This window comes from Helianthus annuus, chromosome 15 (genome assembly GCF_002127325.2).
Source record: "Helianthus annuus cultivar XRQ/B chromosome 15, HanXRQr2.0-SUNRISE, whole genome shotgun sequence".
Taxonomy (NCBI): domain Eukaryota; kingdom Viridiplantae; phylum Streptophyta; class Magnoliopsida; order Asterales; family Asteraceae; genus Helianthus; species Helianthus annuus.
In genome coordinates, this window is record NC_035447.2 from 2,282,143 (window position 1) to 2,303,425 (window position 21,283).

The following is a 21,283-nucleotide window of genomic DNA, read 5'->3' on the forward strand; positions in this document are numbered from 1 at the left end:
CCATCAACCATAATAGCCGTGATTCGTGAATAGCCATGACCACCATCAATAGCCATGACCATACTATTTGCGGTGGTGTTTAACTATGATCACGGGGTTCCTTCAGGAAACGCCCCGACCAACCTAAATAATACACTTAACATAAAAAAAATACACACTATCATGATCACACATACAATGTCCCGATCAACACGTGCTAAAAACCTAAAATAACTTCAAAATACTTCCACTTCTCTTTCTTTTGAGCTTATCTTGTCATCATTCGTAAATATACAATCCGTCCGAAATTAGAAACTATATGATGTCATTCGAATGTTAGACACATATATAACACATAAAAAAAGAGTAAAGTACACAGATGGTCCCTATGGTTTACCAAAGTTTTGTATTTGGTCCCTAGCTTTCCATAAGTACACGGATGGTCCTGATGGTTTGCACTTTGTAACGCATTTAGTCCCTAACTTTGCCAAAAGTCACATGGATGGTCCCTGTGGTTTGCACTTTGTAACGCATCTAGTCTCTTAACTTTTTCCAAAAGTGCAAACCACAGGGACCATCCATGTACTTTTGGAAAAAGTTGGGGACTAAATGCGTTACAAATTACAAACCACAAGGACCATCCGTGTACTTTTGAAAAACTAGGGACTAAATCCAAAATTTTGGTAAACCACAAGTACCATCCGTGTACTTTACTCTAAACAAAACTATAGAAGCACATCTATACAAATATACAACTCTCTAATATTTCTATGTAAAACATGATCTTTTTGTTCACATTAGGTCCTTCTACTTGTAAAAATTGTCCAAATTTGGTGCAAAATTTCTTGGTGCGTCAACGAGGATAGACTACAGAACTTTCACCATTGCTAAGATCACCTCCTGAGACATTTGATGAGCTATTAAAAGTCAATGATGTTTCCACGAACGAGTTTGACCCGGTCTCTGAAAAGTCAACACCCGTTTTGGGCATCTTTTCCAGTATGTGCTCTAGCTCATGGACCACATCTAACATAGATGGCCGTTTTTCGGGCTTATCGTTGCAACACCAAAGAGCCAATGATACAAACTTGTCAACACATTCAGAAGGGTATGAACCCATTTTGTTATCGATAATTGAGAACATTATTCCTGCTTGATGAGCTATTTTGACCTGAAAAAAGTCAACACACATTTATTGTTTAAAGAACTTTATGATCAAATCAAGGAAATTAATGGGTCGATTCGGGTTATGTTTTATATCAAACGGGTCAAAAATGTTAAATAAGAAAATATAGCTTAAAAATTCTCTAATCAATCTATGAAATTTAGAGGACGGGTCGATTCGGTTATCTTTAGCTCTAATGGGTTTAATGGATAAAATAGTAAATAGCTAAAATGCAATGGAGTTAAATGGGTCAAACGGGTCCAAAGTCACCCAAAGTGTATATTTGCTGCATTCAAATAATTAAATTGTTATCGAAATAATATAACTTTTGGGGAAAGTTCTTGTACAAATAATCTTAACATACTAAACATACAAATTGAAGGAAAACTCAAAAAGACAAGGTGGCATTTTTGTAATTATCAATAACTATCAAAGTTACTCTACAAATATACCTAAAAGACCTAACCCCCCCTCCCCCCCCCCCTCCCAAAACCTAAACCCACCCCCCCCCACCCCCCCCAAAAAAAAAAAAACCTACCCCCCACCCAAGCTAAAATTCTAAAAACTAAACCCCCAAAAAACCTAAAAAAATCTAAAAAAAATAAAAAAAAAAACACACACAAAATTATTTTATTTTATTTTTTAACATTTTTTATTAAAAAATCGCTACTTTTAGTAGCAGCAAAATTTTTTTTTTTTTTTTGCTAACAAAATGTAGCGATTTTTTTATAAAAAATATTAAAAAAATTTGTGTTTTTTAGGTATTTTTGGTTGAGTTCACATTTGTATAGTAACTTTGATAGTTGGTGGTAATTACAAAAATGCCACCTTGTCTTTTTGAGTTTTCCTTCAATTTGTATGTTTAGTATGTTAAGATTATTGTATTTGATCTTTTGCCTATAACTTTTATGGTCCTTTTTGACAACAATACTTTTGGGTCAATTCGACCTTACACAATTTGACACTTGCTTAAAAGTTACACATTTTGACCCGTTATGAGACCCAACCCACAAAATTTGCCACCTCTAGGGAAATTCGAGATACGAATGTATAGGAACCGAATAGTACCTCACGGACGATGTTTTTTCCATGTGATATTGGTTTCATACCGGTCAGAATCTCCAAAAGTACAACTCCAAGGCTATAAACGTCACTCTTGGCTGTCAACTTATGGGTCAACAAGTATTCGGGATCAAGATAACCCTGCAATATGAAAAAAAAAAAAAGGATTTATATAATATGAAATATAACTTGTTAAAGGAATGATGTGGAACAAATTGAAAAATAGGTCCTAATATTTTATAGAATAGTGGAAACATGATAAACACATCGGAAAACATGCGGATTTCAAACCAACCCATACATAATTTATCGGTTATGACCCGAACCCGTTTGGTCATAAGATGGATTTCGATCCAATTACCTATAAATAGATCTATCCAGGTTATTTCTATCTTTGACGGGTCAAATGGAATTTAAAAGAAATATTTAAAAGGACAAACAATTTAAATCAAAAGTCACCCAAAGAGTTATTTTTAACGCGTACAACCTCCAAAATGGTTTTATTCAAACAGTACATTACTTTTTAAATTATATAAGTTTTGTAATCAGACTAACTATACATAGTAAAAGAATGGAATCGTTTGGACAAAAAGTGTACCGGAAATTATCCTTTTTGACCCAAACTCGTTTGACCCGTCTGAAATAATATAGTTTCCGTAATCTTATTTCGTACACTCAGTTTTTACAGGAACAACTGTTTTTAAGGTCAGCTCGACCCGATCCGCCATTTCACACACAGTCACACACAATTTATTTAGAGTGAATTGCAAGTTTTGTCCTTTATCTTTAGGTCATTTTGCAAGTTTTGTCCTTTATGTTTAAATTTGACGAGTTTTGTCCTTTATGTTTGAAAATCAAGCACGTTTTACCCTTTGGGGGCAAAACGTGCTTGATTTTTAAGGACAAAACGTGCTTGATTTTTTAAACATAAAGGACAAAACGTGCTTGATTTTTAAACATAAAGGACAAAACGTGTTTGATTTTTAAGGCCCAAAGGGTAAAACGTGCTTGATTTTTAAACATAAAGAACAAAACTCGTCAAATTTAAACATAAAGGACAAAACTTGCAAAATGACCTAAAGATAAAGGACAAAACTTGCAATTCACTCATTTATTTATAAAATTTTAAAGCTTTCCAAGACCAAAAAAAACCGCTCTAGGTCAATCCAACCCTTACAGGATTTATCTGTTTTGACCCAAACCCGTTTATAAGATGATTTTTTTTTTGGACGAATACTGTTTCAGGTCAACCCGACCCGCACCAGTTTTTTGTGTTTTGACCAGAACCTGTTTGACCAGTCAGTCTGTCACCCAACCTGCCCAGATGGAAACGAATATGACTTACGGGTGTTCCTCTAACAAGTGTGGATACATAGTTCGGTCCGGCACCATTATCATCCAAGTTTGGTGCCAGCCTGGACAGCCCAAAATCAGCAACTTTACCAACGAAGTTGGAATCAAGAAGAATGTTGCTTGATTTAATATCGCGGTGGAATATCGGTGGGTTGGCTTCCGTGTGAAGATAAAGAATTCCTTTTGCTGCATCTAGTGCCACCTGTAACCTCATTCTGAAGCTCAACCGTTTGCCAGATTTCGCTGTGACAGAATACAAAAAAAAAAAAAAAATTTGTTATATTTTTCAACACCCGCTAGAATAAAAATAAAAAAAGAGTTAATTACTGTTTTCGTCCCTGTGGTTTGTCAAAAATCACTATTTCAGTCCATTAGTTTAAAAATTGCAATTTCAGTCCCTGTGGTTTCATGTTCGTAACCATTTCAGTCCCCGTACTTAACAGAATAATGGATTGAAATGATTACGAAAGTGAAACCACAGGGACTGAAATGGTTACGAAAGTGAAATCACAGGGACTGAAATCGCAATTTTTAAACTAATGGACTATAATAGTGATTTTTGACAAACCACAGGGACGAAAACAGTAATTAACTCAATAAAAAATCTCAAAAGTTACATACCCTTTATCCAATCACTCAATGTTCCTTGAGGCATGAACTCATAAACTAGCATCTACAAAAATCACAAGAACACTAGTATTACTTTTACTTCATCTTAAAGCTAAACATAAATCACAAAATAAAAACAAGAGTAAAATGTCATTTTCGTCCCTGAGGTTTTGTTACTTTTGCGACTTTCGTTCAAGGGTTTGTTTTTCTGAATCTGAATCCAAAAGGTTTGAAATCTTGCGATTTTCATCTTACTTGTTAACTCCATTCATTTTTCTCCGTTAAATGAGGGCCATTTCGGTCTTTTTAGACATATTTTATTAAAATAAAGAAAATAATATAAGAAATAAAGATTCACCTCTGTTGACTTTCTCCCCACCCAAACACTTTAACCATCACATAAAATGTCTAAAAATACGAAAATACCCTTGACTTAACGTTAAAAAATGGATGGAGGTAACGAGTTGGATGAAAATAGCAAGATTTCAAACCTTTTTGATCCAGATGTGGAAAAACAAACCTTTGGACGAAAGTCGCACAAGTAGCCGAATCACAGGGACGAAAATGGCATTTTACTCATCAAAAATTAAAGCAAGAAATTTAAAAAATAAAATAAAAAATACCTGCTCTTGTTCCTCATCACAATATCCAACAAGAGATACAAGATTCCTATGATGTAATCTTGATAAAATTTCTATTTCTGTTAAAAATTCCTTTTCGCCTTGTAACGACCCTTCTTCTGCGCGTTTTATAGCTACCGTTTTCTTATCCCATAATTTTCCTCTATAAACTTTCCCATAACCACCTTGGCCAACAAGACTTGAATCGCTAAAATTTGCGGTTGCATTAGCCATTTCTTGAAAGGTGAAGCTTTTAACACCATCAATGTTGATCGAAAGCTTTGAGACTACAAAGTATACGATAACTAATAGCATCAAGTTAAGTTGTTTAAGTAAAATACTTGATTGTAAATGGCGAAGCTTGACCCAAATGACGGGGGGGGGGGGGGGGGTGAAAACGTATATACCAAAAAATTTCTATAGAACCGGATCGAAAACGTATATACCCAAAAATTTCTATACGTAAACTACATATATAACACTACTGAGCGAAAAGTTCGGGGGGTCGGGCGCCCCTCCCCGCCCCTTCTATACTTCGCCAATGATTGTAATTATTTATTCACTTTCGAAACACAGCCAAACTAGAAAACTTACGTAAAGATTTTCTTGATAATGTGTGTTTGTATCTCTCTTGCCCTTTCTTGATCACAACCGTCAATATTGAAGAAACTAACACGGCACAAACAACCGCTACGACGACAATGGTTATTAATACGGCTCTTCTGATGCCTTTTCTCGGTGTTGCAACGTTCACTAAACCAATGAAAAAGAATTTTTATGCGTTAAATATCAACATGCTTTCATTTTTGACATATAAGAAAAAGGAAAAAGTATATCGTACATTACGGCTTAACGTACTTCACGTACAACAACGTGCGTGATTTGTTCTATAACATGCGTGATTAATGTTTTCAATATGCGTGATTATTGTGTTTCAACATGCGTGATTATTGTGTTTCAACATGCGTGATTTTGGATTTTTGAGTTATAACGTGCGTGATTTTAAAATGAACGTGCGTAATTACCTGTCGTACGTGATGTACGTTAAGCCGTAATGTACGTTAACCTTCCTCTATATAAACTAGTTGCACATACAAAAAAATGCTAACTTACAATACGCATAAGGTCCAACAAGAGTGAAATCCAGAAGCTCATACGGTCCAAATAAATCACTCCCGGGAAATACCCATGTGGTAAAAATTCCTCTAATTCGTAAAACATCACTTGCAGAAAAAACTTGTGAGCGCCCGGGACCCGCTTTCGGGAAAAGTTTTAAAGACATCCGTAAACGGGGCCCTCTTTCCCACATAATTGAGTCAATATTTAGTTGATAGAAGTCCAAGTCAAGAGAACTAGTGACATAATATTCAAATTGGTCTTGATAAGGTGGAAAGTAAGAAAAACTTGGACTTTTAAGGCGGTAATCGATTCTAAGAGGTGAAGCACAAAAGCATGGGGTGGGGGCCCCGGGAACGTATTCGAAGTAGTTGTTTATGGGACATGATTGAATTGGACATTCGGTTGAGTTTGTCGAAATGGCACGTATAAACTCTTCGAATTCTTTAGGTTCGCAAAATTGATCTTTGTTTTGTATGCTTGAATTTCGACAAATGGGATTTCCGTGTAACCTGATGAACACAAGTGCATGAATTGATTAGAATTTTCTGATCCCGATAGGTTCGGAAGTTTCGACCCGTTTACTTATGAATGTGTTGATTTCCAGTTATTGTTTTTATTTTAAATTAGAGGAATGAAATTAATATAGTTAAGAAGAGAACGGGTCAAATGGGTCAAACGAGTTGAAAATCTAAAGTATTTTGTTCAAAAAATTAGATTGTTACTGTAACAATATTGTTTTGTAATCTTACTTATGGATTAACTATTTATTTAAAGTTGTCAAAAGCGAAAAGCGGAGGACAGTGACAAGCTACCTATACGCTACATAGCAATAGAGATGAAATAGCGTGCGCCATTTTATGTTTAGCGATACACTAGAAGAAAACTTTAGAAATAATTTATAGGGTAAAGTTCTTGTACAAATAATCTTAACATACTAAACATACAAATTGAAGGAAAACTCAAAAAGACAAGGTGGCATTTTTGTAATACCACCAACTATCAAAGTTACTCTACAAATATACCTAAAAAAACCTAACCCCTCCCCCCCCCCCCCCCAAAAAAAAAAAACCTAAACCCCCCACCCCCAAAAACCTAACCCCCACCCCCCAAAAACCTAACACCCCCCCCCCCCCAAGCTAAAATGCTAAAAACTAAACCCCCAAAAAACCTTAAAAAATCTATAAAAAAAACACACACACACACACACAAATTATTTTATTTTATTTTTTTAACATTTTTTTATTAAAAATCGCTATTTTTAGTAGCAGCAAAAAAAAATGGTTGAGTTCACATTTGTATAGTAACTTTGATAGTTGGTGGTAATTACAAAAATGCCACCTTGTCTTTTTGAGTTTTCCTTCAATTTGTATGTTTAGTATGTTAAGATTATTTGTATTTGATCTTTTGCCATAATTTATATGCATATTTTATCAAAATACGCTGTTTTTTCATCTAAATACGCATTTTATATTAAATAGTTATATTAATACAGATTAAAATGCCTAAAATCCCGCTATTTATATTAAAACGAAAAATTACCCGAAATCCCGTTATTTTCGCGCTATGGAGTCTCTAACAATTAGATTGCAAGATAGGGTCGCTCTGCTTTGAAGCCGGCTATAGCGAACCACTATTATCACTATTGACAACAATGGCCCGAACCCATTTTAATCTGTTACCCAACCAGCCCGACCCGCGCATATTGCTACATCTACTCATGAACTTCATTAAAGAAGCATAGGAAGAAGATGACATACCTTAGGGTAGCATTTACAGGTGGACTTAAATCTCCTCTAACATTTGAAAGAGAATTATTTCGAAAATCACTGCAGCAGATGACGGTTTTTTTTAAACATAGTCAAGATATGAGTAATAAAGTATATATTCAAAGTATATATAATGAAACTAGAGTCAAATTTAAGAGTGAATTTCAAGGATTGTCCTTTATCTTTATACTCATTTTCAGGCGCTGTCCTTTATGCTCAAAATTGACGAGTTTTGTCCTTTATGTTTTCATATCATACACGTTTTGTCCTTTAGGCCTAACTCAGTTAGTTTTTTAAGTTAACTTTGGTTATGTTCTTTGCACATGAGGGCATTTTTGTCAATTCAAAGGTTGCAGAAGCTTTGAGCTGTAAATCTGCCATTGAACTTACCTTTGAATTGACAAAAATGCCCTCATGTGCAAAGCACATGACCAAATTTAACTGAAAAAACTATCTGGGTTAGGCCTAAAGGACAAAACGTGCATGATATGAAAACATAAAGGACAAAACTCGTCAATTTTGAACATAAAGGACAAAACTCGTCAATTTTGAACATAAAGGACAGCGCCTGAAAATGGGTATAAAGATAAAGGACAATCCTTGAAATTCACTCCAAATTTAAGGTATTAACTTTAACATTAAAGAAAAAATGGACTTTTAATATGCAATATTTCTTACAGTAGAAGTTTTGAGGTTGCACTAAACGACTTGTTCTGCCATAGATCGGCTGATATGAAACCGTTTAGAAAATTGTTCTCCAACGACCTGCGTTTTTCACAATACGCAAATTTAATTGTTAACTTCGTATAAATTATTTTTTAAATAACGGAAAGTGAAAAAGATCCTCACAGCTTTTGAAGAAAAGGAAGATTCGACAAACTTTCGGGTATCGACCCGTTCAACAAGTTATCTGATAAATCACTGCACAAGGTAGTAGTACATCAGCTGAACTTCAAATCATATTATATATACTATTAACATGCGGTTTTGTCACATCAAACGACTTTGGCCCCTCATCTTTGGGATTAACCAATTTTAGTCCCTCAACTTTAATAATAATGACATGTTTAGCCCCTCCACCTTAAAAATGACATGTTTAGCCCCTTAACTACATGAAACAACTTTAGCCCTCAACTTTAATAATAAACAGCTTTAGCCCCTCAACTTTAATAATGACATGTTTAGCCCCTCCACCTTAAAGATGACATGTTTAGCCGCTTAACTACATCAAACAACTTTAGCCCCTCAACTTTAATAATAAACAGTTTTAGCCCCTCAACTTTAATAATGACATCTTTAGCCCATCAACTTTAACAATGACATGTTTAGCCCCTCAACTTTAGTAATGACATGTTTAGCCCCCAAATTTTAATAATGACATGTTTAGCACCTTAACTAAAACATCAACCAACTTTAACTCTCGCGATTGCTTATTTTTATCTACGTTTCGAACCTGAACCTGCTGTGGAGCGCGGGTGGCAACCAACGCAAAGAAAATATCTTGAAACTTACATAGTTGTCATATTATTTGAAAGCTTATTTGATGGTATAGATCCAGTGAGGCTGTTTCTGCTGAGATCTCTGTCAAATCAAGCAGCCAAAATTAGCCAAACAACACGCATAAGCGCACACGGGCATGCGCATGATCACACGCGCACGCACACACACACAATGGAATAGAATATGAGCATACATGTAGCTGAGATTTGGTATTCTGCTAAGATCGGGAAGAGGTCCATGCAAACTACAGTTTCGAAGGCTTCTGCAATAAATGTAAAAAAAATTACAAAGAAATTATGCACATAAAGGACGAATGAATTTCTTAAAAAAAACATTCGAACTTACATTTTCCGTAATTCTGACAGATTTCCATATGAAGAAGGAATTTCACCATCAAAGTGATTGTTATCAAGTTGACTGTAAGATAAGATTAGCAAACATATGAGTATTTAGTGTTTATCTATTTATTTTTTTAAGGAAAATTGGTTTTTAATAAACCAACCTTTATCCCGTTGGTAAATAATAATCATACCTACGTAATTGGTATACAATAATCCTACCTATCAACATGTTGGTACTCAATGAACTTTCGTTAATTTTTTTTAACTAAAATTAGTTTTTAAGTTTTATTTATTACACAAACAGTCCCTGTAGTTGTAATTTACTAGTTTTAACTATTTTATAAAACAAAAAACTAACTTCGTTACATGGCCCTTGACGTTTTTTTGTTTTACAAAATAGTTAAAACTAGTAAATTACAACTAAAGGGACTGTTTGTGTAATAAATAAAACTTAAAAACTAACTTCAGTTAAAAATAATTAACGGAAGTTCATTAAGAACCAACATGTTGATAGGTAGGATTATTGTCAGTGCCGACCCTGAGAATTCGTGTACCCTGTTCGAGCTTAAAAAAATGTGCCCTTAGTCCTTAACGAAATTAGGTATTGGGCTCACTAAAGGTCTAAACCTAATGCCAAAGGGGTTAATAACTAATCTAAACCATAAGATTAGTTACGTATGGGGGCCTATGTTGGTATATGTATGAGTGTACCCTATTAAAAAAATATTTTACATATACATATCAAATTTTTTTTCATAAAAAAAGTGCCCCTCAAAATATCGGGCCCTGGCCGGTGGTCCTCCCCGCCCACCCCCAGGGCCGGCCTTGATTATTGTATACCAATTACGTAGGTAGGATTATTATTTACCAACGGGACAAAGGTTGGTTTATAAAAAACCAATTTTCCTTTTTTCAATACGTTCAAAATATTCATATAAGTAAGAAAAGAAGCTTACAGTATGTGCAGATTTGGAAAGTTTCCAAATTCTGGTGGAAGATAGCCAGATAAGTTATTATTATCCAAAAGCCTGTTACAGAAAAAAGTTAGTACTCAAAGGTGTTACTTTCAGTAAACCACAAGGACTATTTGTGTAATTAACTCGTTTGTTAGTAAAGGATGATTGGACCGGTTTGAGTTGGGTTGACTGGTCCAAATTTAATTTTTTGAAAAACATTAATGGTTTAATTTTTATTACAAAACAATATTTATACAACGATAGTCTAAATCTTTGAGTAAAAACAATTTAGGAGGTTGTATGCATTAAAAAATAAAGATAGGCTTTTGACAACTTTCAGCCACCGATTCGACCGTTCCCACCTTAGATAAAGTTTTTATCCAGGCCATTGTGTCTAAAGATAAAACACAACCCAAATCCACCTGTTTTCAAGTTAATGGTATGGTCGACATGCTAACACTTTTTCATTAAAAAAATTGTGAATAAATAATGTGTTAATATTTTTTTTAATCGAGTATAAATAGCTATTTTTTTTTTTTTTACTTTCTCATCATATATATATGAACTGGCCGAGTTACATCAATATCGCAGGTAAGCGAGCAACAAGCTGCGCCGCTACCCCTTTCTGAATAGCAAACCCTAGCCTATTAAAAACAAACCCCTGCCCCCCTGTTGCTGTGGACAACCTTTTGGACCCTAGTCAACAAACGGATAGCTTCTGGAGCTAGGGAGCCAAATGTGTTAATTATAATAAAAAAAAACAACTTTTTACAAAGACAATCAAGATCCTTGAAGGGAAACATTTAGAAGGTTGTATCCATTAAAAACAAACTTTCGGCAAGTCGACAACCTTTAAGCTATTTGACAAATTTGACCGGTCCCCTTTTAGCTAAAAAAAATTATTTGACGCATTTCTGTTTGATATGAGACAAAACAACTCAATAAGATATGAAACGATTACATAAGTTACTAAGAGAACTCACAAATGCATTAGAGTAGATAGGTTGGACAGTTCAGCGGGAATTTGACCAGTCAACGAGTTATTGTTGAAATGGCTGCAAAATATAAAAAAGATGAGTAAATTATAAAAATCGTCCTTTATGTATGTCACTTATTGCAAATTGTGTCCTTTGTCTTCAATAATTACAGAAAACGTACTCGATGTTTGCAAACTCTTGCAAGTTATATCCTTTAGCCCTAACTCAGTTAATTTTTGTGTTAAATCTGACCAAATGGACCTCACATGACGGTATTTTTGGGGTTAAATGTGAACAAATGGACCGCACATGAGAGTAAAATGACCAAAATACCCTTATGTGGGGTCCATTTAGTCAGATTTAACAACAAAAAATTAACTGAGTTAGGGCTAAAGGACATAACTTGGAGTTAATTACTGTTTTCGTCCCTGTGGTTTGTCAAAAATCACTATTTCAGTCCATTAGTTTAAAATTTGCGGTTTCAGTCCCTGTGGTTTCACTTTTGTAACCATTTCAGTCCACCTCGTAACCATTTCAGTCCCTGTACTAACAGAATAAATGGATTGGAATGGTTACGAAAGTGAAACTATAGGGACTGAAATGGTTACGGAAATGAAACCACAAGGACTAAAATCGCAATTTTTAAACTAATGGACTGAAATAGTGATTTTTGACAAACCACAGGGACGAAAACAGTAATTAACTCACATAACTTGCAAGGGTTTGCAAACATCGAGTACGTTTTCTGTAATTATTGAAGATAAAGGACACAGTTTGCAATAAGTGACATAAATAAAGGACGATTTTTGTAATTTATGTGATGTAACCACATCATTAATATATAAATAAACACAAACACAATTAAAATATGTCTTTGTGATTCACTCACATATGTTTAATATTGTTCAAATTCGAAAATGATTCGGGAATCGGTCCCGATATCTCGTTCTGGTCTATTTGGAACCTGTCTAAGTTTGTAAGATTACCAAGTTCAACGGGTAAACTTCCGGTTAATCGGTTTCCATTCAAAAGCCTGCAAAGATTGTGAATAGATGCTAATTAGGCCATACAATTAATAAAAATTAAAAACATACATTAATTAATCAAAGCTTATAGTTTTTCTTACAAGAGTACCAAAGATTGAATATTTCCAATCTCTTTGGGTATACTGCCGGTTAAGTTATTTGATACAATTGAAGAGAATCTAAGAGAGAGAGAAGGATTCAATCACAATCAAGCTGATCTTTCATTCAGTTACTATCGTTATTATAACGACGATTACAACTAACTACCGGTTTACAACGACTACAACTAACATCTTACAACCAACCCTCTAACTTTCTAACAATTACAATCTAATCCCTGAACCTTAATTCTTATTATTACAATATCAGTCCCTGTAACCTTTAATACGTAACAATACTCCCCCGGTAAAGAAAATTCTTGTCCTCAAGAATTGAAATATGGAAAACGAAGCTGGAGACCCTCCAAATCTTCCCATGAAGCTTCTGAAATAGGTAATCCCTGCCAATGAACAAGCACTCTCATAACAGCTCGATTCCCTCTTTTGACCAATTGCTTGTCTAAAATGGCTCGAGGTTGCAATGAGAATCGAGGACCAGCTGGTAAAGGCACAATAGCAGCAGAAGGTCCTGGAGCTGCTTTCAATAACGACACATGAAATGTCGGGTGAATTTGTGTCTCATCCGGAAGATCCAAACGGTAAGCTACAGACCCAATTTTCTCCAAAATCATAAACGGTCCATAGTATTTGGGATTTAATTTTTTATTATGATGTAATTTGAGGGATGTTTGTACATAATCTTGCAATTTCACATAGACCCAATCACCTGCCTTGAAGTGTCGCTCTGTTCTTTTGGTATCGGCCAATTGTTTCATCCGATTCTTAGCTTTAGCTAAATTAGCTTTCAGCTGAGCGAGTTTGACTTCCCTCATTTGGAACCATTCCTCAATAGAATCAATTTTAGAGTCATTAGGAATGAATGGAATATGGATGGGAGGTGGAACACCATACAGAGCCTCAAAAGGTGACATCCCAATAGCCGAATGGAAGGTGGTGTTGTACCACCATTCAGCTAAAGTCAACCACTTAGACCATTTCATTGGATCATCCATAACCATACATCTCAAATATGACTCCAAACACCTGTTGAGGACTTCTGTCTGCCCATCCGACTGAGGATGATAGGCAGTTGACATAGCCATTTGAATGCCCTGTAATTTCAAAAATTCCTTCCAAAAATGACTGAGGAAAATAGAGTCTCGATCTGATACAATTGTATTTGGGCAGCCATGTAATTTGAAAATTGTATCAAAAAAAATTTGAGCGATACTAGGAGCACTGTATGGATGAGTCAGAGCAATAAAGTGGCCATATTTAGTGAATCTGTCTACTATAACCAGAATAGAATCTTTACCATATGACTTAGGCAATCCATTGATAAAGTCCATTGAAATGTCACTGAAAACTGATTGAGGAGTAGGCAAGGGTTGAAGCAATCCTGGACTAGCTACCCTTTCGTACTTGGCTCTATGACAAACTGTACAATTCTTTACATATTCTCTGACATCTTTGGCACACTTTTTCCAGTAAAACATTTGTTTTAACCTGTGTAAAGTAGGAATATACCCAGAATGCCCTCCTAGAGCAGAAGAATGACATAACTTCAGAATCTCCTGTTTTAACTGATCATCAGCTCCAATGACTATTTTACCCTTCCTCTTAAGAGTGTGACCATCCCAAGTCATATTTTTAATTGTGTTCCCCTCTTGTAATTGATGCAGTAAAGCTTGAATCTTTGCATCAGAATCCCAGCTTTGTGTAATCTTAGGCCATAAACAGGGATCAATAGAGCTCAAACTTATCTGAAATAATGCCAACCCTTCTACCCTTGATAAAGCATCAGCTACTAAATTGTCTACTCCTTGCTTATAGACTATTTCATAGTCATAGCCCAGTAGCTTAGCTAACCACTTTTGTTGCAGAGGCGTACTAATCTTCTGATCTAACAAGTACTTTAAACTCCTCTGGTCAGTTTTGATGATGAAATGTTTAACAACAAGATAATGGTGCCAATGTTTGACAGCCATTAAGATAGCAAGTAATTCCTTTTCATATACTGACATAGCCTGCTGTGTGACAGAAATACCCTTGCTAATGAAAGCCAAAGGATGCCCCTCTTGCATTAAAACTGCCCCCAACCCTTTGGAAGAAGCATCTGTTTCGACAATAAAGGTTTTAGTAAAATCAGGCAAAGCCAAAACAGGAGCAGTAGTTAATGCAGTCTTTAGCTGAATAAAAGCTTGCTGACTGTCTTCTTGCCACAAAAAAGCATCTTTTTTAAGAAGATTAGTCAATGGCCGAGCTATGCTACCAAAAGACTTGATGAACCGTCGATAATACCCTGCTAATCCCAAGAACCCTCGTAATTGTTTCACATTAGTAGGTTGAGGCCAATTAGCAACAGCTGAAACCTTAGCAGGATCAGTACTAACCCCTTCTTTTGTAATTACATGGCCCAGATACTCAACTTTTGTACCAGCAAATGTACACTTAGAACGTTTTGCTAAAAGGGAATTAGCTTTAAACAACTGTAAAACAGCTTCCAAATCTGCCAAGTGCTTTTCCATAGAAGAACTGTACACCAATATGTCATCAAAAAAAACTAGTGCACATTTCCTTAACAGTGGTTTGAATACAGAATTCATGAGAGCTTGGAAAGTTGCAGGAGCGTTAGTAAGTCCAAAAGGAAGTACCAAGAATTCAAAATGACCTTGATGAGTCTTGAAAGCAGTTTTATAGATATCTGGTTCAAACATTCTCACTTGATGATAACCAGATCTGAGATCTAGTTTAGAAAAGATGGTTGCACCCCCTAACTCATCCAACAGTTCATCTATTAAAGGAATAGGGAAACTGTTCTTGATTGTTGCTTCATTCAATTTTCTGTAGTCCACACACATCCTCCACGTACCATCTTTTTTCTTTACTAACACAACAGGAGCTGCAAATGAGCTAGTGCTTTCTCTAATGATACCCATGTCAAGTAATTCTTGAGTCATTTTTTCAATTATATCTTTTTGTGCAGCAGGGTACCTGTAAGGTTTTTGGGCAATCACCTTGGAATCATCTTTAAGAACTATCTTATGATCACAAGATCTTGATGGAGGTAAGGTTGTAGGGACTGCGAAAACATCTTCATATTTCTGCAGTAATTCATCCAAGACAGGACTATTGACTTGTTCTTGTATGGAGGGTAAACTTGGCATTTCTTCATTAGTCACCAGCTGCAACCCAAACATTTGAGCAAGTTGAACAGGTTTGCCCAGTAATCCTTCCATTTTCTCACTTGAACATAAACTCATCTCATTTGTTTTAGAACCTTTAAGTTCTATATTCCTATTATCACTCTTAAACTTCATGGTTAGTTCCTTAAAATTCCATGTGATATCATCTAACTCTTGTAGCCATTGAATCCCTAATACCATGTCATAACTCTTCAAGGGAATCAAAAACACATCTGTCATAAACCAGTTACCCTGCATCTGCCACTTTAATTTCTCACACATCTTTGTGCAGCTCATTTTATTTCCATCAGCAACAGTAATATTAAGAGCAGGCATAGTATGAATAGGACAATGCATTTTATAGGCTAACTTTTCATCAATGAAGTTATGTGTGGATCCCGAATCAATCAAAATGTGTAATACCTTTGTACCAATGGATCCCACGACTCGCATAGTGGAATAAGAAGTGACTCCCAAGATAGCATTTAAGGAAATTTGTGGATCCAATACTTCATAATTCTGAACTTCCTCTTCTGCCTCATCTTCACATATTTCTATTGAAAATAATTGTTTGTTTTTACATTGATGAGTTGGTGAAAACTTCTCATTACACCCAAAGCATTCACCTCTTGCCCTCTTGTCAGCTATTTCTTTGGTTGACAAACTCCTGGTAGTAGTGTTTCTAGGTTTAAACGAAGGAGCTGGTAGCAGTGGAATATTGGCTGAAGATAATGGTGTTGGATTATGAATGGTTTTAAAAGAATTGTGGTTGGTATCAACTGATTTGTATGAAGGTTTATAGGTTGACTTATAAGGTGTAGGATTTGTGAATTTGAGATTATCATCTTGAGTTCTTGCTAGCATATAAGCCTCAGGAAGATTTCTAGGTCTTATCAATTTCAAAGGGTTCCCAATTTCTGGTTTCAAGGCATTAAGGAATAGGCTAATAGCATATTCCTCACAAATGTTAACCCTAGTCAAAGCAAGATCAAATTCTTGACACATTTCCTGCAGTGAACCTGTTTGTTTAATAGAAGCTAATGCTGCCATAGCATTTTGATCCATTATCATAGCAAATCTTGTAGATATGAACCCCTTATATTCCACCCATGTTAACCCTTCTATTGATCCACCTCTAGACTTAACAAATGCCTGATGCCATAACAAAGCAATATCTTCAAGATGAATAATGGCATACCTCACTTTCTCATTCTCAGGAGTTGAATCAATAGCAAAGAAATGTTCAACTCTGCATAACCATCCTTCAATGTTTGTTCCATTGAATTTTGGAAATTCAATCTTTGTAAGTCTGTTAAAACTTCCGTTATTGTTCCTCTGATCACGATTAACTACTTGAGTAGGACCCTGATTATTTGGAATGGTGTTGTTAAGACTTTGTAAGTTCCTGATGATAGATTCCATTTGTGACTCCATTTTTGAAGAACTCTGATTCAATTGATGTCTCATAGCTTCTAATTCCTGGTTCACCGTCATCTTAATAGCTTCCAATTCTGTTAAATTTGAACCAGTTGCTAGTTCCAATCGTTGCAGAATTGCATCATGATCTGTAATTCTCTGTTCCAAAGATTGATTACGAGTCGACATGATTATAGAATGAATTAATCGAATCGATGATTAATTCAAGAATTGAATTGAACGGTAGTTGAATTGAACTGAATTCGATCGAACAATGATCAAATTCGAAATTGAATTGAACGGTAGTTGAATTGAACAATGATGAATTTTTCTTGTGAATTAGGGTTTCAAATCAAAATCAAGAGTGTCCAAGGATTGAACAGCTCTGATACCACTTGATACAATTGAAGAGAATCTAAGAGAGAGAGAAGGATTCAATCACAATCAAGCTGATCTTTCATTCAGTTACTATCGTTATTATAACGACGATTACAACTAACTACCGGTTTACAACGACTACAACTAACATCTTACAACCAACCCTCTAACTTTCTAACAATTACAATCTAATCCCTGAACCTTAATTCTTATTATTACAATATCAGTCCCTGTAACCTTTAATACGTAACATTATTCCACATGAAATCTCTGCAAATAATAAAACACAAACCATAGTTAGTTGACCCGTTTCGATACGTTCGATTTTAGGATTTACATGTTCTTATAAAGTTCATAATAAGAGTTAATTACTGTTTTCGTCCCTATGGTTTGTCAAAAATCACTATTTCAGTCCATTAGTTTAAAAATTGCGATTTCAGTCCCTGTGGTTTAACTTTCGTAACCATTTCAGTCCACCTCGTAACCATTTCAGTCCCTGTACTTAAAGAAGAAATTGATTAAAATGGTTACGAAAGTGAAACCACAGGGATTGAAATGGTTACGAAAGTGAAACCACAGGGACTGAAATCACAATTTTTAAACTAATGGACTAAAATAGTGATTTTTGACAAACCACAGGGACGAAAACAGTAATTAACTATGTTTACCCTTTCAAAACACTTAAAATGTCATATTTACCCATTTCACAGTAAACAAAATAAAAAATCAGTTACTTATAACAGTATGTTTTTAGCTAAACTGCCATTTTGGTCCCTGAGGTTTGATCACTTTTGCCACTTTAGTCCAAAACTCAAACTTCTTGCATCTGGGTCCCTGTGGTTTCAGTTTTATTGTCATTTTGGTCCAAAAGTGAAATCAGATAATATTTGTCTCATAAAATCCTGCTATTTTGTCCTTTTCCTCAGGGGCAAAATGGTCATTTTAAATAAAATTTGACTGTTGATTTGGTTTTATATAAATCAAAGATCGAATTTTATTTAAAATGACCATTTTGCCCCTGGGGAAAAGGACAAAATAGCAGGATTTTATAAGACAAATATGACCTGATTTCACTTTTAGACCAAAATGGCAATGAAACTGAAACCACAGGGACCCAGATGCAAAAGGTTTGAGTTTTGGACTAAAGTGGCAAAAGTGATCAAACCTCAGGGACCAAAATGACAGTTTACTCGAAACTTAATGTGTGAATATGACAATTTTAGTGTTTTGAAAGGATAAATTTAATATTAGAGTGAATTGCAAGTTTTGTCCTTTATCTTTAGGCCATTTTGCAAGTTTTGTCCTTTATGTTTAAATTTGACGAGTTTTGTCCTTTATGTTTAAAAATCAAGCACGTTTTACCCTTTGGGCCTTAAAAATCAAGCACGTTTTGTCCTTTATGTTTAAAAAATCAAGCACGTTTTGTCCTTAAATATCAAGCACGTTTTGCCCCAAAGGGTAAAACGTGCTTGATTTTCAAACATAAAGGACAAAACTCGTCAAATTTAAAAATAAAGGACAAAACTTGCAAAATGGCCTAAAGATAAAGGACAAAACTTGCAATTATGAAATTTTGAGCTTTTAGAACGATACATACAATATTTCCCACAAATTTAAATACTATGACTTACAAAATTTTCAGATGAGAGAGTTGACCGAGTTCGGGAGCTAAATGTCCAGAAAGATTCATGTTTAGTAGTTGTCTGTAAACAAAATGTAACAAAAGTAGGACTATATAAGCTTACTTACAAAAAAAAAAAAAAAAAAAAAACAGTAAAGTGACATGACAAAAGGTCAAGAAAACACACATTTCCTGAACATGCCAGAATTTATCGACATTGGTTTTATGAACACATATAACACCGGTCCAATTTGATGTACATGGATCGCCTTTATTCCAGTTCTTAAGTTGATTCATCGGATCAACTAAATTACCTTTGACCGCGAGCAATGCAGATACTGCATATAAGATTGGACAAAAAAAAACAAGGTAATATTTTTGTGCAGGAGATGGTGCATAGACATGACTATGTTGTTTAGAGTTGTTATAAACAAATAAACAGTTTTAGTTAGGGATGTCAATTGTGTTGGGTTGGCGTCTGGCGGGTTGAATCATTGAACCCGTACACAACCCATATGTTTATTTGTACCAATATATTAACCCTAACCCAGACACTTAAAAATCGTGTAACCCGAACACAAGCCGTTTAACCATTTATTAATACGATTCAAACAGGCTGACGGGATGTATAGGCGGTTTAATCAAGTTGTGACGCATTAAACTGTTGGAGGTTTGTAACAAATGGGTTAAACGGGTCGACGGGTCGACGGGTCGGCGGGTCGGCATGTTGACCTATTTAATTAAACATATCGAACAAGGCAACCCAGAACATGACCCGTTAATTTAAGCGTGTTAAACAGGTTAATCTAAACGCAATCGCTTTATTAAACAGGTTAGATATGATAGCCCAAAAGCTGAGTATAAGTACAGCCCTAGATTTAATAAGCAAACCCAAACACCGCTATTGTTTTACTAATTTCGTGAAAATAACGTTAAAAGCTGAGGACGGTTAATCATGCATCATGTGGTTGCGTTGATAGCTGAAAGACAAAAGGATACATGCAGTGGCGAAGCTTGACCCGAATGACTGGGGTCGAAAACGTATATACCAAAAAATTTCTATAGAACCGGGGGGTCGAAAACGTATATACCCAAAAATTTCTATACGAAAACTACATATATGATGATGATGAAACACCGCTATCACTTACAAAACAAACAAATTAACAATGGGTGTCACCTGTCAGTCTGTCACATCATATGGGCCGTATAGATAGGTGACAAAAGAAGATACGGGCCGTATGTGCCATATCATTGTCACCACAATTGTCTCTTTTTCCAGTAGAACTTTCACACGGCCCGTATGATGTGGGCGAAACACTCACATATCATACAGCCCGTATAGCCATCTTAGCCATACGGCCCGTATGCCCCATAAACGCCTTTGAGGGCCGGTGTCCTGTTTAACACATAAATGATGTACCTTCAGAAGGATCAGTAACTTTGGCAACTGCAATCATTAGCAATAAGTGAACAGCAAAAGCAAAAACACATCCACTTGATTTGAACTTAAATCCCATCATCCTAAAAAAAAAAAAAAAAAAAAAAAAAAAAAAAAAAAAAAACCAATAAATTCAATAAAAAAAAACCCAGAATTTGGTAAATTTACTTCACAAAATCAGATCAAATTTCAATAAAATATTAGGGTTTGGAACACTACTTCAATCTTCCACAAGATTCAAGCTTGAATCCCACCATCTTCAAATGCTTTCTAAATTCAACAACTTTATGAGTAAATCTTTAAAACTGTTGTTGAATATTGTTGCAGATTCAGAGATAAAGATTACTTGTTGTTCTTGAGTTCATCAAGTTTGACAAAGAAGAAAGTCAAAAGACAAAATGATTTCAGCTGACAACCTAACAACAAAGTGTAGTACTAAAAATCTAATGAGAGGGTAATAATTAAAAGGGAATAAATGGTGATTTGTTGATTGCCTTCATAAAGTCAAAATATCCAACAAAGATTCCCAAAATAGCCTCGTGTGTTCACATAGGATGGAAAGAGAGGACCGTCATTTTATTTTATATTTGTTTTCTACCCTAATAACCACGCTAAAACTTGTGCAGAAAACCAGCATGCAGTGGCGGATCTTGCCCGTTCAACGTCCCAGGA

The 21,283-nt window shown here is 35.2% G+C and overlaps 1 protein-coding gene across 4 annotated transcripts; it reads right to left on the reverse strand.

Annotated features, from left to right (window-relative positions):
* Positions 1-304: 304 nt before the first annotated feature.
* LOC118487336 (probable LRR receptor-like serine/threonine-protein kinase At1g06840) lies at positions 305-21,062 on the reverse strand. Of its 4 annotated transcripts, XM_035984073.1 has the most exons (23): positions 20,958-21,062; positions 20,831-20,881; positions 20,594-20,694; positions 19,358-19,508; positions 19,181-19,252; positions 17,806-17,819; positions 12,574-12,631; positions 12,337-12,480; positions 11,454-11,525; positions 10,471-10,542; positions 9,519-9,590; positions 9,367-9,435; positions 9,186-9,254; positions 8,523-8,594; positions 8,352-8,438; positions 7,665-7,733; positions 5,902-6,416; positions 5,383-5,541; positions 4,792-5,075; positions 4,181-4,232; positions 3,552-3,802; positions 2,213-2,347; positions 305-1,150 (listed from the first exon to the last, which is right to left on the reverse strand). In XM_035984073.1, exons 2-23 carry the CDS (start codon positions 20,866-20,868, stop codon positions 833-835), a joined length of 2,874 nt encoding a protein of 957 aa, XP_035839966.1. In that variant the 5' UTR covers positions 20,869-20,881; positions 20,958-21,062; the 3' UTR covers positions 305-832. The 4 variants fall into 4 exon arrangements, with proteins under 4 accessions (XP_035839966.1, XP_035839965.1, XP_035839967.1 ...); XM_035984072.1 differs by having other exon boundaries at positions 20,831-21,060; XM_035984074.1 differs by lacking the exons at positions 12,574-12,631; positions 17,806-17,819 and having other exon boundaries at positions 20,831-21,060.
* Between the last annotated feature and the right edge of the window lie 221 nt (positions 21,063-21,283).